The sequence below is a fragment of the Drosophila melanogaster genome, chromosome 2L, assembly GCF_000001215.4.
Source record: "Drosophila melanogaster chromosome 2L".
In the NCBI taxonomy this organism is placed as follows: Eukaryota; Metazoa; Arthropoda; class Insecta; order Diptera; family Drosophilidae; genus Drosophila; species Drosophila melanogaster.
The window spans coordinates 10,026,514-10,042,802 of NT_033779.5; the positions used below are offsets into that span (position 1 = coordinate 10,026,514).

Consider the following 16,289-nt stretch of genomic DNA (forward strand, 5'->3'; position numbering starts at 1 on the left):
TTAGATTGGGTTTCTTTGAGGACTATTTGTGTCGTGAAGCTGGGTATAAAGTGAATATAATTTATACAAATCAAATCATTTTCGGTAAGAATTCCCTCTTCCTGTGGACAATTCGTAATGCAATTGTTTAACTAAAACCCCTATTGCGTCGACTCAAAACGAAAACAAAATTCACAGTAAACATTCCAAAAAACGTAATTAAAAAAGGAAAAATATTTGTAAGGTTGTCAGAGAAGTGTAGCTTTGAAATGTCCGGAAAATCCCTGGGCTTCCGCCACAATATCGATAGTGTGCGTTGGTATCGTGGCATGTCCGTCGTGCAGATGAAAGCCTGTGATGAATTGCTCCACGCTTTACGCGATGACATGGAGCAGGGATCCACGTACCGGGTGCGTCACTGCATCACCCAGTTGGGCATCTATCCGCCGGTGGGAGCTGCGCAGATCAAGGATATTATAGCCATGAGTCAGGGCAGCGATCTGGCATTTTTGTGGTTCCTATGGGAATTCGCCTACAAGAGCCCCCCAAAGTGCGGGAAGGATAATTGCAACTCGGATTCGGAGCACTTTACGGTGAACGAACAGTTGCTCTTGTCTGGTATTGCCCATTTGGATATGCCGTCCACACTGAGAGCTTTGGATGCCTTGCTGCCACCTGCTACGCAATCGAAAAAGCTGAACTCCCAAATTAAAACCGAACAAAAATCTTCGATTCCAAGACGCCGAAAACCGAAAAACTATGATCTGCCGTATTTTGCTCCGCTGGTTCGACCTCGTGAATATATTCCGAAATGCAAATTCCGGCCACCCGAGACCAAGCTTCTCTTTCCGGAATATTCTCATTATATAGATCGGATGAAGCAGATCCCCAATGAGGGCTCTCGTTGGTTTGCCCAATACAAATTGTGTCCGGCCAAAAGAGTGGTGAACAAGTTGCTCAGAGATCAGCTCAACGGGATCTCCTTGAAATGGGATGATAACTTGGAAGACAATGCTCCTGTATGTGAGACACATCGATTCTTGAAGAAGGTAGAGAATTTACAAAAACAAGAGAAAATCTTAAAACAGCCATGTGTAACCATGCTGGATGTGGTAGGAGATGAGTTGAAAGCCCGGCGGAAGCACATTCTAAACGATATCGAAAACAATGTTAAATGGGCAAGTAAAAGGATGAATAGGCAATTGGGAATAACTTCAGGTCCAGGCAAACTTCCAAAGGGATCATGCACTGCGAGAAAAAAGAAGGAACCCACCATATTGATCGGTCTTGGTAACGAAGAGAATCTCAGGTTGCATTCGTATGCCCATTCATTGAATAACTCGATCAGGGTTATGCTCATGAAGGGAAATGAGTCCCATCGCTGTGGAGCAGGTGACTGCAAAATCCTGGATGTGGACTGCGAGATGAAAGGATCTGCGGAAATTACTATGAAACCACAAAATGTGAAATCCTTTATCGAGGAGAAACCGAGATTGCCAACTTCCAGTTTTAAGAAACTCGCAGATCTTATACCCGTCTGCAGTCGAACTTTGCGTTCGTTGAAGAGGTCATCCCCAAAGGCTCCTGCAGAGGAGTCCTTTACAAACAGGTCTATTGGTGGCTTTCAGTTGGACTACCATAAGATATTCGATGTACCATCGCCTCCTGTTGAGCCCTTGCCATGGGAGGAGGAGGTCCTGGACTTGGAGGACAAGCAACCTGTGATCGAAAGGCTCTGCATCGATGCCCTTGGGAATGACGACAACAAGTCCAAGAAGGAGTTGCTTCGGAATAAATCCAATCCGGTAGTTTCAAGATCAGCTGCCAAATGTGCAGTGAATATGTTCCGTTCAAAACTTGCAGAAAACGCAGAAAATCAAGACGACAAACATATTAAACAAAATGGGGATATACTAATCGACCCGGATGACGACGAGCAGATTGAGAGTCTCCTGAAGGAGGCACTTCGGGTTCTCCGTGGCAATCGCCAATACGTGCTAGCCACCCTTTCCAATGCCCACAAGATGCCGGTGCTCCTTGATTGGGTGGCAGATCGCTATGGTAAGTCGTACTGCCGAGCTGGGATGAAATCCATTGTGAAGACCTCGTTCCGGATATACGAGAAGGTGTATGAGAAGGAGAGGCGGAACAAGCGGAATATGTTGGAACTGAAGAGATCTGTGACGGGTCTGGGTAGTTCCATCAGCTATGCCAGCCACAAGAAGTTCATGTCCCAAGTCGTTCAGCGGAAGGCCGAGTACAACAACAAGCTCAATGAACTGGCTCTGGAACAGTCGCGTCTCACCTGGTTGGCCCTGCGAGGATATTCCCATCTGGGCGGCAGCATCAAGGACACCTTCTTTGCCTACATGCCAGCCAGGCCGCAGGATATCAAGCGTCAGCATATTTGGAAATCCTATAATTTCCTGGATATGGTGAATTTTCGTCTAAGAAACCGACGAATACACATTTGAAAATGGTGCTTTTAAATTGTGGACATCGTGTATTTCGTTCTGCCATTTGGAAACCACATCCTCAAGGACTGGTTCCACATGACAGATCGAAAAACATGCATGTCCATGGTTTTCGTTCTGCCATTTGAAAACACCATTACATTCTCTGGTTTTGCATATATCTACATATATGTATCGCATGATCTGCTTAGTGGCTACTACACTCGAAAAAACATTCAATGAAATTTGTCATTCGCCATTGCGGCCGACTACTTATGTAAACCAAACTATGTATAATCCCAATTAAAAATGCTGATGCCCAACTAAAACGCCACGGACGGCAAATGAATAGCAAACACGGTCGAGTCGAGGCTTAGTTTTAGATTTTCAGCTATCGCTTGGTCGCCAGATTGCCGATGGCCCGTTGTTGCTCATTAATTAAAAACGGGGTGGTGAAACAATGGGTGGGGAAAGTGGCATGCCCCATGCCCCATGCCCCGTGCCCCATGCCCGCATTGAATGGCGAAAAGTGGAAAAGCGGAAAGGGGGAAAAACAACAGACTGGCAAGCTGCTGCTGCTGCTGCTGCTGGCCATGTAATGGCGCTCCAATGACGCACGTGACACGTGTGGCATGGCGCTGACAATTCAAAATCGACTCGCTGACAGCGGGCAGATGACGTCGCTAGGAGCGCACATGGAGGAGGACATTTTTGGTCGGCGATGGCAGCGTACTGGCTGATGGCAGCGGTCTGCCCGCAGCACTTTGTGTATTGAATCGGTTGAGCATGTGACAGGATTATGATATAAATCATTGCATACTTTACGGCGATCGATTTAAGGACGCCTGGCATTTTTATTTTGATAAACTGAAACAACGAGAACAACGGACGGGCTTCTCTGCCATTGATGAGAGCTTAATTATTTATTTACTTCGTTATTTATATATTTCATTTGTAAACAGTAAATCAGAAGTCGCGAAAGCCTTATAATTGGTTTAGCAAATTAATATACATACGATTTGCAGCAAGTAGTTTTTGCAATAGAATTACTTGCTGTGGTTAAAACTTTAAAAGAGTAATATTAAATCCAATAAGTTTCATGCAAATTTTAAATTTGGTAAGAAAATTTTATATGTTTCCCTAATATAAAATATGTATCTCCTTTTTGTATAGTTACATATACCTAATTATATATATTATATACATATACCTAATTATTATTTCATAAAAAGTTTTGTTAATTGCATTCTTCAGCTTAATACATTTAATCTTCTTAATTTATACGGAATGTAAAATACCTTTTAGCTTAATCGCATTTGATACATTTTCATATTTGTAAGCACCCTTTAAACGATGTATCAATAGCATGCCGTCACAGATTATAACCAGGTCAGTTACAATTTGTATGATTTTTCCCCTTTTTGGAAACCATAGAAGGACAAACATGTTTTTTTTTTTAGCTGTCCAAGTGAGACCCAATCACACACAGGTCCCCGGGCGGATGTTTTGTTGCGGATCCTGCAGGAGCTGTCCGATAATCGCCGGCTAATGCAATGAGCTTGGTGTGGCAGAAATCCGGACAATGCCCCCCGGAGACGGATCCCCCATTGGCAGTGCCATTTCCATGGCCATTATATTCAATTATACGACAATAATGTGGCGCTTAGGGCGCTGCGGTTCACGGGAATTGAAAATAATAATAATATGGGGCGGCGGGGGGGTGTTGTAATGTGGTGGGAGTGCTAGCTTGAATAGATAAAAAGTGCAAGCTGGCTTTTCGGTGTGCGGGGTTCGATGGTCCGTGCACAAGGACTTGGCCGAACTATCAGCAAGAAATTATGATTAGCTTTTGGTAAAGTTTTCGACCGCAGTCAGCAGTGCAGTGGTGGGGGCACTTTTGAGCTGCCATCGCATACTTTGCGCCACTAATCCGCCGGACGGACCAAGGACTACGGACCACAGACAGCGGACAGCGGACAGCGGATTTCGGACGGACAGCGCATCAGTGGAGCGTAAAGGACCTGGGATCTGAGAACAAAAAACGGGAATTTCCGCAAGCGCAACGTTTTAATTTGACTCTTGATTGTTATGCCATTGTTGCCTAGCATTGTGCATTCCGCATTCTACACTCGACATTCGGCGCCCTTAACTCTGTGTGGGCTCTTTGTGTAATCGCCGCTAATGCGCCCGAAATTGTGCTAAACGATTTTCATTCTGAGGGCCTCCAATCCTCCAAACCACCAACCTCCACCCCATTTCCGCCCACCAATTTTCGAGACTCCCGGACCGCGGGCTATTAAGCAACTGTGGGCTGTGCGTTACAATAACCATGTTTTAAAGCCCCGCGGGGAAATGGTGATGCTATTTTTCTGACTTATCGCAGGATTATGAATCGTGGGACATTTGCCTTGACTGTGGCCATTGTGATTTGCATTTGCACGCAACATTTGTTAAATTTCTATCGTCATGTATGTCATTTCACTTAATTATGCCATTTACTTTGCATACAAAGCTGCCATAAGTTTGCTACCAAATTCTTGGACAAATTTTTCAGGAAAAGGGCGAGGCATTTTTCCAGCACAGAACAATTTGTCACAATTATTGCACACGAAATGACAGGCAGATGAAAACCAAGCAGCTGGAAAACAAGCTCCGGCTCCGGAAAAGTCGACTCCAAGTAGGCGAGCCGCAACTTTGACAAGTTAAATGTGTTTTGGGCCTGCACAATGATGCAGCAAATGCTCGCTCGGAATATTCAGGAGCAGGAGTAGGAAAAGGAGGAGTACGAGTGGGAGCAGGACGAGCCAGCCACCTGCATGGGCAAACGTGTCCGAAATTTTGTCATATTTTTTGGTTAATTTCAAAAATGCAAATCATCGATGTCCTGGCCGACATCGGAGCACGTCCTGTCGCCTTTTTTGACAAATTTGCCAGCACTGCTCGTGCGGCAATGTGCTCGTTACAAACTTTCTGTGGTGTAGAATATCATGGATCCGGTGGGCTTTGCACTTTGCCATCCTGCAAAACCCGTGCCAGCCGATGTCGATCGTTATGTTTTCCATGGACATGGAGGAGGCCGCTCATTTGTTTGCAGCTTATTCGCATAGTTGATGTTGGTTTGCTGCATGGTTCAGAGGGCCATGGCTTCACTGGGCCATGTTATGCAAAGTTAGCATTTCCATTTCCTGCCTTTGTTTGCGCATCCCTTGGTTAGTTTAGGCCACAGTTGTCCTTCCTACGCAACTAAAAATTTGATTATTTTTACTAACTAATTAGGACTGTGCGGGCTAAGCAGTTTATTTACCTTTCATTAAAGTTCTGAGTGCCTTTTGTGTTGTATTGATTAAGATGCTGCTTCTTTAAACAAGATAGTTACATATTTAAACTATCTTTTTTTATTTCATATACAATGATTTTGTTAGTTTTTGAGTACTTAAGATTATTAGGGTTTCCTCAAGCTGCTCTTAGTTACATTTTCATAGTTTTTAAATTGTTAAAAAGTTGATTGGTTCTTGAAACCTCACATTGGAAAACAATTTCGATGACCAATCGCGTTCGATTGTCTTTAACCATCGTCTTTAACCATCTGACATTAAGAGTCTGAAGCTTTTGAAAAAAGCTCGGACCGGTTTCTCTCCAAACTGCGCATGCGCAGCCATCTAACTGCAGTTCCAATGGAGCAGAGCGAAAGCAGACAAGGTGATGGAGACTTCTGGGCGTTAAAACTCATTGCCCGAGCGATCCGATCGCACAGTTGAGAGCGAGACGTAGACGCGTGCGCACGTACGAGTTTGGTGAGTTCCGATTTCTGCGAGTGTAGTACGATGAATGGTGAATCAAGTGAATGTGGAATGCGGAATGCTGCTCTTGAATGCCGTTTAATGTGCCGCCGGAAAGCATATCAATTTAAAATATTTAAATAATAATCTATCTGTTCGTGCAGGTTTATGTCGGCTAACGAAATGGCGCTTGTGAAAATCTGCATATTTGCTTTGGCTTTGGCCGTGGGTAAGTGTGGAAAAAGCTCTTAATTGCATTTGCCAATTAATGATACGTCAATACCATGGCGTGCAAAATGTCCCTGTGCAAACTCTATTTGAATAATGTGCCGTGACTTTAATGCTCTTCTGCTTTCGGCGAAAACAATCGCCTCTAATTGTTGGCCGCACCCAAACAAACGGGAACAAACCCACAGGCCAACCTAACTACAAACAACGCAACAAACAAACGAACGAACAAATAAACGAACCAACCAGGATAATAGCGACAAACAACCATATGCAAATGCAGAATGCACAGTGCTGCAGCAACTAAGCTGAAAAATATTGTTGTTAACATTATTGGCGCCCATGTTTATGCATATCTGCAGTGTTTGCAATCCTGGCCCTCTTTTCATCATGTCAACTGTTGTCCGATGATTCGATGGCATAGAACACGTGTAAATGCCACATGTAGCATATATGGCATATAGCACTTGCTGTTGTTGTTGCTGCCAATTTGCATGACTTTTGTTTTTCGGTTTTCATACCCTCATACGCTACTCATTGAGTAAAAAGGGTATACCAGATTCGATGCTCTCGGGAAATATAAAAGTTATGTTAAGTTATACAGAATACAGTGGAGACTTACGGGAGCGATTATGTTACTACCGCTAGGTGGAGCTCGTGTGAGCTCGAACGCTAGGTATCTGATAGTCGAGATACTCACCTATAGCGTTCTCTCGTGATTGGATCGGAATTACAGCTGCAAACCCATTGGCATTCCAATTGCAATTGGAAATTCGGCAATTTAATTTGCTGGCAAATTTTCTGCTCATTTATTGTGTGAAAGCTCATTAAAAATTTGTTTGTCTCCAATGTGCGGGGGCATTAAAAATGCACATTGTTAACTCGCCGGCATAAAAACATACATATTAAACAAATTGATAGGCGAGCAACTGTTGCACTCGGGGGGCGTAAGCTGAATTTGGTAATTATATTAAAATGTCTATGGCAAAAATATGGCAACAGCTCATAATTAAATGTATTGCAATTCGGTGCCGCCGGGGTTGAAAGCAAATTAAATTGCCAGTTAATTGAGGAAAAACTCACCGCGTTGAGACAAAGGAAAAGTTTTAATTTGATGGTAAACATGTTTGTACGAAAAGTTTATAATGTGTGTGTTTGCCTATCGAGACGAACACCTTTTTACCCCCTATTTTATAAAAATCTCTTACATCTAATTTAACAAACCGGTCGGTTCTATTGTCAATCTCGCATCAGTTCAGTGAATGACATGAAAAAGTGCTTACAATCTGTTTATTTTTAATCTATTTAATGTTCATTGAACCTAACACGCTGCCTGCACGCACTTTTCCAAGATGACAGCCACGACACCCACGACGTGTGTGACTGGAATCGAAAATCCAAAGATTCAAAGCTCCCAAAAAAAAACCGTATTGTAGCCACGACTCACTCCTCCGTCTGCTTTGCAATCGGCAGTCAATTAATCTAGTCTAACCGGACTGGGAATCGAGTCAAACGGTCCAGGACCGGGTTGAACCGGGTCTGTTGACAACGGTTGACTCCAACTCCAATTCCAACACCAATTCCAATTCCAATTCCTACTGCGACTGCAAACTCCATGGCAAACTTGTTGACAGACTGTCAGAGCGACGCGACGGCCCCCAACCAAGTCGACCAAGTTGACGAGTCGAAAAAAGCCAGGCCCAAACCGCATAGGCCACGCTTCGCTTGACTCGTTCGCCGGGCTGCGAAATAAAAAAAAAAAAAACGGAGGGTCATAAAAATGAAAGGAAAATACCTATTCAGGAGCAGGTCGTAAGGGAAATGCCCTTGGGGGAAAAGCCATTTCAGGCAATTATTAAAGAATGGCTGGGAAAAAGTGAATATTTGAAAGGATAAATATTATTCATTGTTTCATATCGAACAAATATTGTGGCACATTTTATTCGAAACTAAATTTAGTCTGCTTTGCTTTGCTATTTAAAGGCTGCAAGTGGTCCATAGTTTAAATTTAAGCCATTGAATAGTTTGAATGTTCATTTAGTTGAAATTTAACGCAACTAACCGAATCAGCTAACAATAATGTCTGTTAAAATCTACAATTATTTAATTAATTAGGACTTCGATTTTCATTTAAAGTGCTAAAATTAAGCCGAATAGCCAGCTCGAAAAAAAAGTTTTACAATAATGCAATTATGCATTTGGTTTGGTTTAACTTTAGTCGGTGAAAAAACGATGCTTTCAATTTGATAGCTCTCGAATAGGTGTGAATTTATAAAATTAAAAATCAATTAATAATATTAGAGGCATGTTCATACAGTTGTTTATGCAATTTCTTTGTTTTGAGAGTGTCTTTCATTGAACTCCTCCTGCGCAAGAGTATTTGCCAACTGAACTATGAAGCTTTCGTGACTTTTTCTTTTCCAGCTTCTTGTTTGGGTTGGGTATATATATTTTCTTTTTTTTGGTTTTTCACCAGATCCCGGTTCGTGTACGAAACATGTTTCAATGACAAGCGACAGCTGCAACACCCAACACTTGCAGCAGCAGCAGCAGCAGCAACTTGGTGTTGTTGGCTTAAATGTTGGCCGACACTTCACGCACTAATTGCTGTGTGGAATTGTTTCTTTATTAACGTTTAATCGAATGTCAGCCGAGCGACGTCAGCATCAGCAACTTGCTGGCGGCATTGTTGATGTTCACTGCGGCTGCCAAACGAAAATTGAAATCGTCTTTTCTTGTTTCTCTTGTATCGCTTGGCTTTTTACGTATCTACATATATAAAGTATATATATGTATATATATATTTTTTTTGCAATTTTGCTCGGTCTGATTGAAGTGGTTTACCTTGAGGAGAGCTCCACCATGTTAACTGGATGCATTTGCTGCATGTCGCATATCTTGAAAAATTTCTTGCAACTTGCAGGAAATGCTAATTGATACTGAGTTTTCAAGGCTGTGCTTTGGCATCAGCTGCTCGGCGGCTTAGATCAGCTGTTTGTGGATCCAAAACCGGGCTTTGTAATACCCGAGAGACTTTCACTTTTAAGGTCGCTCCAATCCAGTGGCCTGTGTCGCAATCGCAAAGCGACAACTCATATACATATCGGTTGCTATTTGTTGAGTTGCCGCAAACGGGTTTTCACGCAAACATAGTGGAAACGTTGGGCAAAAAACAAAAGGCAAAAACGTGCAAGATACACTTGGAAAAAAAATGCTGAGAAGTTATTACAATCACTTTAGAGTAGGTAAATTGCAGGAACCATGGATCAGTGGTTTGGGAATTTCTAATCCTAATCTAATCTTACAATATCCTAGTCATGAAATCAAAATATATCTTGAGTTTCAAAAGTTTACCGCCATTACATTGCTTAATATGCGAAAGCAATCTAAAAATCAATTACTCTTTCTAAAACAATCAACAGAGTAGCATTGTCAAAAGCTTCAACTAGATTAGATCCTGCAAATAAATTCACAAGCTTAGCAAAGTGTTTGCACTTGTGACAAATGAACATGAGAAATGTTGTTAAAATTCACACTCGATTAGGCGCATTTTGTTTAATAGATTAGCTTAGCATTTTATTGCCGAATGGTATAAGAATAATTGTGCGAAACTGTGGGGCTTTGCTGCAATTTAATAACGAAACTATCGAATTAAATGTAGAAAAAGGTTAAACACAGTTTAAAGTTTGATTTATATTTAAGTTGATAACAGCAATGTGTGCTATTTCATAAACTGGCCATTGCAGAGAGTTTCCATCAGCAAAGTAGATTAAAACTGCAAGCAAGGACATTTTGTGTGTGTGTGTGTTATTTATGTATGGACTGAGTTAACATGTGTATATCTCAACTATCTTCTGGTCTGCAGGTCTGACCGCAACCAAGGCGCAGGAGTCGAGAGGCGGTTTCCGTGGCAGTAACAGCCAGTTTCGCGTGGGTCCTGGCCATCCGCCCTCGCAGCGCCACCTGCCGCCCCGAAACCGTGATCCCGTCCAGGAGGCATCGGTGGTGCCAAAGAGCAAACAGACGGCGGCGGAGAAGGAGTACGAGCCCACCGAGGAGTGCCCGGAGCCCAATGGCTTCTATCCGGACAGCAAGCAGTGCGACAAGTACTACGCCTGCCTGTAAGTGACCAAAAGGAGTAGACACACCCGGCCACGGGGCGTATGAGTAATGGCCGTTGCTTAATGCCACATTGACCACATTTGCAGGGATGGTGTGCCCACGGAGCGACTGTGCGCCGATGGCATGGTCTTCAATGACTACTCACCCATCGAGGAGAAGTGCGATCTGCCCTACAACATTGACTGCATGAAGCGGAGCAAGCTACGTGAGTATAAGTCCTTAATTTGCAAGAACCGCTTTACGTATGCACCGCACAAATCCCAAGACCCCACCTATATATATATATATAGTATACATATATATGCTCCTCCATCTTCTGGGCCAAGAATCGGGCAATAAACGCGCTTCGTGCTCGCACTTATTTGCTCGTTACTTCTTGGCTGCGCTTTTTGTTAACTTATTTATTATGCAAACGGCATGCGCAGCGGTTAACCCAAATTGTTGTCGTCAATAGGTCTTTGGTCTTGGCGGTGCTTTGTTTTCATTTTTCGCCTCCTGAGTAGACTCAGTTTTATTCGTGATTTTATTATTTCCCCAACGCCAGAGTCGCGCCACCAAAAAATTTTAAGCCCAATGCCATGGCAATTGGCTTCCCGCGGTTTTAAACTTGCCACGAATTTGGTCTGCCACGTGTGTGTGTGTGGGAGTAGAGCATCCTTCAAACTTCTCGACAAAGGACTTTTATTAAAGTTCTCACGTTGAGAGTTTCTTGCACTAGCGCTAGTTCAAGTGGATTTAAGAAAATTTCTTATTCACTTAAAAAGTCGCACACATTTTGTGTGACCATTTTTAATATGAAATATTGCTGCACGTTTTAGTTTTTAAATAAATTATTTGCCACCCATCAAGGCAATTAGTACACATTGTGCAGGCCCATTAGCAATTTCAATTACCTTTGTCTCCTGTTGACATACATACATACATACATATAACGTTGCCATGGCATATATGCATATAGTTCGCAAAGCATACAGCACCTGAATAAATGTGTGTCTAGTACATTGTGCTGGCGCAGTAATGTATTTACGGATGTGCAAAAAGGGTTTTACGAGCATACAGATAGATAGATACCTTTTGCGAGGGAAACTCAAGGATGCACAGAGGGAATATTCCATTTGTAATTTCCCTATTGTTCAATCGCAGAAACACCTCAGCCATCGCTTCACTGTCCCCGGAAGAATGGATACTTTGGCCACGAGAAGCCAGGCATCTGCGATAAGTTCTACTTTTGCGTGGATGGTCAGTTCAATATGATTACCTGCCCGGCTGGACTGGTCTTCAATCCCAAGACGGGCATATGTGGCTGGCCTGACCAAGTGGGCGTCACTGGCTGCAAGTCGGAGGATGTCTTCGACTTTGAGTGCCCCAAGGTGAACGAGAGCATCGCAGTGACACATCCCCGCTACGCCGATCCCAACGATTGCCAGTTCTTCTACGTCTGCGTCAACGGAGATCTGCCCAGGCGAAACGGATGCAAACTGGGCCAGGTCTTCGACGAGGAGAAGGAGACCTGCGACTGGGCACGCAAGGTGCCAGATTGGTAAGCTATAGTTATCCCTAATATAAAGTACTATTGGGAATTTTATTCTTGGATTCTAATAACTACATCCCATTTCAGTGCCGACTGGTACAAGGATCGTCTGACCGACAAGGAGCTGGATGAGCTGGAGAACCCGAAGCCCAAGACCACGACCACCAAGAGGCCGCCACGTGTCCGCGGTCAGTCGAGGCGCAAGCCCCAGCCGAAGCGAGTGGAACCGGAGCAGGTTAAGGAGGAGGAGGAGGAGGAGGAGGAGTAGGCCTGATCCCCCCGACTGTGTTAGTCTTAAGTGAACCCCCCGCTGATTGTCGCCATTAAAAAGCGTGCAGAAGGTGTACCTAACCATTGATCGGTTTTGCTCAAACTGGATGGTGACATGGGCCAACCCATCTGTATCACTTGATACTGATGGGCAATCCGCGGATGCCAGGGGAATTAGCTCCATCCTCGTAGCTCCGTTCTCGATTCCCAAAGCCCCGGCGAATGTAATATGCATGGGAATTTGTGTGAGGAGCAGTTGATGTGGTGCCAAAACGACAGGATTTTATGCGCATCCAGTGTGCACAATCCGTGCACTCTGCGATGTCCTCATGCCCTGTCCCCTCGTCCTGTTACTCGTCCCCGCCCTCGTCCTCGTCGTCACCGTGACATGACGAAATCAATGCAGCTGCCTGCCCAACTCTTTGCGAGAGTTTTACCCATTGCCTGCAGCGCATAAATTCAATTTGCCGATGAGCGTGCACAAAAGTATGCAACAAAATGGCAACAACTCGATACAGAACACACTCACACTCACACACACGGGGGAACAAGGATATTGTGTGTGTTTGTGGGGGGAAAGGATGATAGAGCGAGGGACTCGGAGGATGGGGCAACATGTGTATGACGTTTGGCAGACAAGAAGCATTCGATAAAACGCATTGAAATTGCATTGTGGAAATTGTGAGCAGTTGAATGGTGAGATTTACAGTGGCCATTGCCAATGGAGGGAATGAAAACTTCTGGGGTGGAGAAAAAAAAAAAAAACCCAGCAAGTGGTTGGGGAAAATGCCGTTGAGGGCATCAATTCTTATTGTTTAAGCACTGACGTAAAATCTGAGCAAACGATGACATTTCTACTTGGCATTGCTCGAACGTTTGCTTAAATTTATTTATTCATTCGAATTGGGGTAGTTATAAATGGATTTTCTATTCAACTTGGTAAAAGAACAATGAAATGATGACGTGTCTGGTTGGCTGATATCCATGGAATAGAGGTTAATTGACCAACTCTAGACGAGCAGGAATATGATTTGCCCACATTTTTTGGTATATTTAAGTGGTGATTACTTGAAATTCATATGAATATTCAGAGCAAAACAAAATATTTTAAATACACATTTTATTTACAGAATAAGTCATGACAAAATCACAACAAACCTTTGAAAATGTTAGTTATCTTAAAGAAGAATAAGCTTTATACTTGCTATTAAGGGTTAGTCTTTTAATTCCTAGTAATTTAGCAATATGTGGGTTAAAATACCTTCGATTCAATCTCTTTGGGAACTTAGATAGCTATGGACCAGCTATTTTGGTGTTAATTAGCCACAGCTACGGGTCATCTACCCTGGACTTATGGCGGCTGGCAAAGGACATGGGGACAATCGCCTGTCGAGCAGCTGCCTCTAATTAATCAACAAACACATGCACGCGCGCACAAGGACCAAGGTACACACACACACACACACACTTGTAAAGCAACTCGGAGGAGAAGCGCCTTCTACTGCCCTGCTGTCAATAATTTGGCACGTCCTGTGACCCCGGGCGCCACCTGCTCGTCCTTGTCCTTGTGCCATCCATCGTGTCAACTCGACAATGAACCGCAGCCAGAACCCACCCTCAACCCATCTACATGCCATTCCCTTGCTATCCATTCTCACCTTTCCGGTTCAGAGGAGGTCCATCTAAAAAGCATTTCGTCGAACTCAGCGCCTACTTAATCAAGTGTAACATGGACATGTCCTGGCTCACCTGCCTTTTGACATATTGCGCGATGTCCAGCCCGCCACCCGCCACCCGTCCCCCGTCGCCGTGACCTTCACTTGCTCCGTGTCCTTTGGCGCACGGCGCACGGCGTCTCCCCTTCCATGTCCTTCGGTCAGCGTGCGTTGCTATCAAATGTCAAATTTGACATAAACAAGTGTTTACATAATGACAGCCACAATTTGCGTAATTGTCACAGGCATCCGAGGCAACAGACGATGGATGCGGACGCACCAAGGGTTCCGTCATATCGCTGGTGCTCCAAAAACCCCCCTTTTGGAAATGTTCAAACAGAGGGTGGAATCCTGGTACTCGTTGCCCCTTGTCGAAGAGGTGTTTGCATGCCCCTAACATAAGGTTTCACCCTACCAAAGTTGTTGTACACCAAACTAGAATTGTTTGCCAGCACTGATTAATTGATGGGCATGTGCGAGTCCTTGCCAAGATCAAGATGGGAAAATCATTGTTTCGCAACTGGGAAAAGTCGGCTAACTTTTTAATTTCATATTCAAGTTAGTGTGGAGAGTCTAGAAGTTCGTTATTGTTGTTGGGCAGCAAACTACAGTCGTCTCATCCTTGTTATCCTAGAATATTTGACATAGGTTTGTGTATTGGTTAATCCTGGGGCATTTAGCCATCCATTTGAATTAAGTTTAACATGTTATTTGAAAACTTTAACTATGGGCATTTATTATATAGCATAAGCTGAGCTCATCAATCAGATATTTTTGTTCTTTTTTTAAATTTTATCCTTTTAAAATATACCCGTTTTTTATGTGACTATGTGACCTTTAAGCACTTGAGTTTAATTCGTTAATTTCATCTCGATTGTCACTCGACTTCAATCAGCTTCAACAGAACCAGCATCTCCAGAACGCATTCCCCTGCCAACCAGCACAATATTATTATATTATATTATTAAAATATACACAAAGAAAAAATATAAGAAGAAAAGTAGCAAAAGCAGAGAATTTCGTGGCATACGGTGGCGAAAAGTTGATTGTTTGGCCCTTGGGTTATTTGCTTTCTTGATGAAATAATTAAATGTCATTCATTGAGGTCGTTTGCCGCTTATTCTTGGAGCGCCATCGCAGGACCTTTCTTTTGCCAGGACCTGTTCTGCTTCTTCTGCCTGCTTTCCTGATTTCCGACCGAGCCTTGTGTAATTGCTGACCGCTTTGGCATATCCTTTTTGCGCCTTTCGCTGTGCAGACACCGCCTTTGGGGAAAACGGGTCCTTGCTCGAGTGCGGGTCCTTCCGCTTTTGATTTCAGTTATTGTGCCCATAAGTTCATTAAACTTTTCGGCCAGGCTGTGCCATCGGTTCTGGCCTAATTAAATGCTGCACATCCTGGCAGGGCCAAGTTTAATGAACTACTGCTCAAATCTGACGTCACACCTGACGCATCCCGTCTGCAAATTAGCATATTCATAAGTTCCGCGTCAGTTACAGCCGTCGCATCGGCTGGCCTTGTCTACGCTACGGATAGATATACTATATACTATACTATATAGATGGTAAGAGATAGGAAGATGGATAGACAGACAGACAGCCAGCCAGACACAAGCAGCTCGACAAGCAATTTGCTGCGCAAACTTTTGGGTCTTGGCCAGTTTTCAATTTGATGTAAGCCAACAGCCGAGTAAGTTTGAGCCGAGTTTATTGCCTTGCCAGGCAAGTGGCAAGTAGTCGAAAGTGGCAAGTGGCAAGTGGCAGCATGGAAATCAATTCAAGACCAAGTCGCGCCTTTGGTCACAAAACTGCAGGTGGTAGGTGCCACACTCCCTTCCTCCCAGGGAAATCCCACTTTTCCCCAGGGCGTTATACAAGAGTCGTCGTAATGCTCTGCCAACTTTAAAACTGTCAAATGGACAAGCCAAATGCCAACCCAAAACTGTCAAAAGTTATGAATTTCCCTGGCTCACACACACAGAGAGAGAGAGAGACAGGATAGTCGGTGTCCTCTGGATCGCAATTAATGTGAAAAAGCAATTTGAACGGGTTGCCATAGTTTGCTTTAGTATTATATCTAGTAGCTGGTGGTAACTAGTGCGGCTACCGCAGCTAAACATTGGAATTGGGCTGGCCAGAACGCCTTAGGCAGCACGTATAAATCATATGAATTTATTATGATGATGGCATAAATCATAGGGCCATGCAATATA

At 43.7% G+C, this 16,289-nt stretch overlaps 2 protein-coding genes across 2 annotated transcripts, besides 1 other annotated feature; both read left to right on the plus strand.

Annotated features, from left to right (window-relative positions):
* Positions 1-162: 162 nt before the first annotated feature.
* CG13127 (uncharacterized protein) lies at positions 163-2,785 on the plus strand. Its single transcript, NM_135494.2, has one exon. It carries the CDS (start codon positions 249-251, stop codon positions 2,451-2,453), a length of 2,205 nt encoding a protein of 734 aa, NP_609338.1. The 5' UTR covers positions 163-248; the 3' UTR covers positions 2,454-2,785.
* Positions 2,786-6,176: 3,391 nt separating this feature from the next.
* Positions 6,177-12,441, plus strand: obst-B (obstructor-B). Its single transcript, NM_135495.3, has 6 exons — positions 6,177-6,226; positions 6,376-6,440; positions 10,305-10,560; positions 10,648-10,766; positions 11,705-12,101; positions 12,180-12,441. Exons 2-6 carry the CDS (start codon positions 6,380-6,382, stop codon positions 12,358-12,360), a joined length of 1,014 nt encoding a protein of 337 aa, NP_609339.1. The 5' UTR covers positions 6,177-6,226; positions 6,376-6,379; the 3' UTR covers positions 12,361-12,441.
* Positions 7,115-7,154: a mobile genetic element.
* Positions 12,442-16,289: the final 3,848 nt, after the last annotated feature.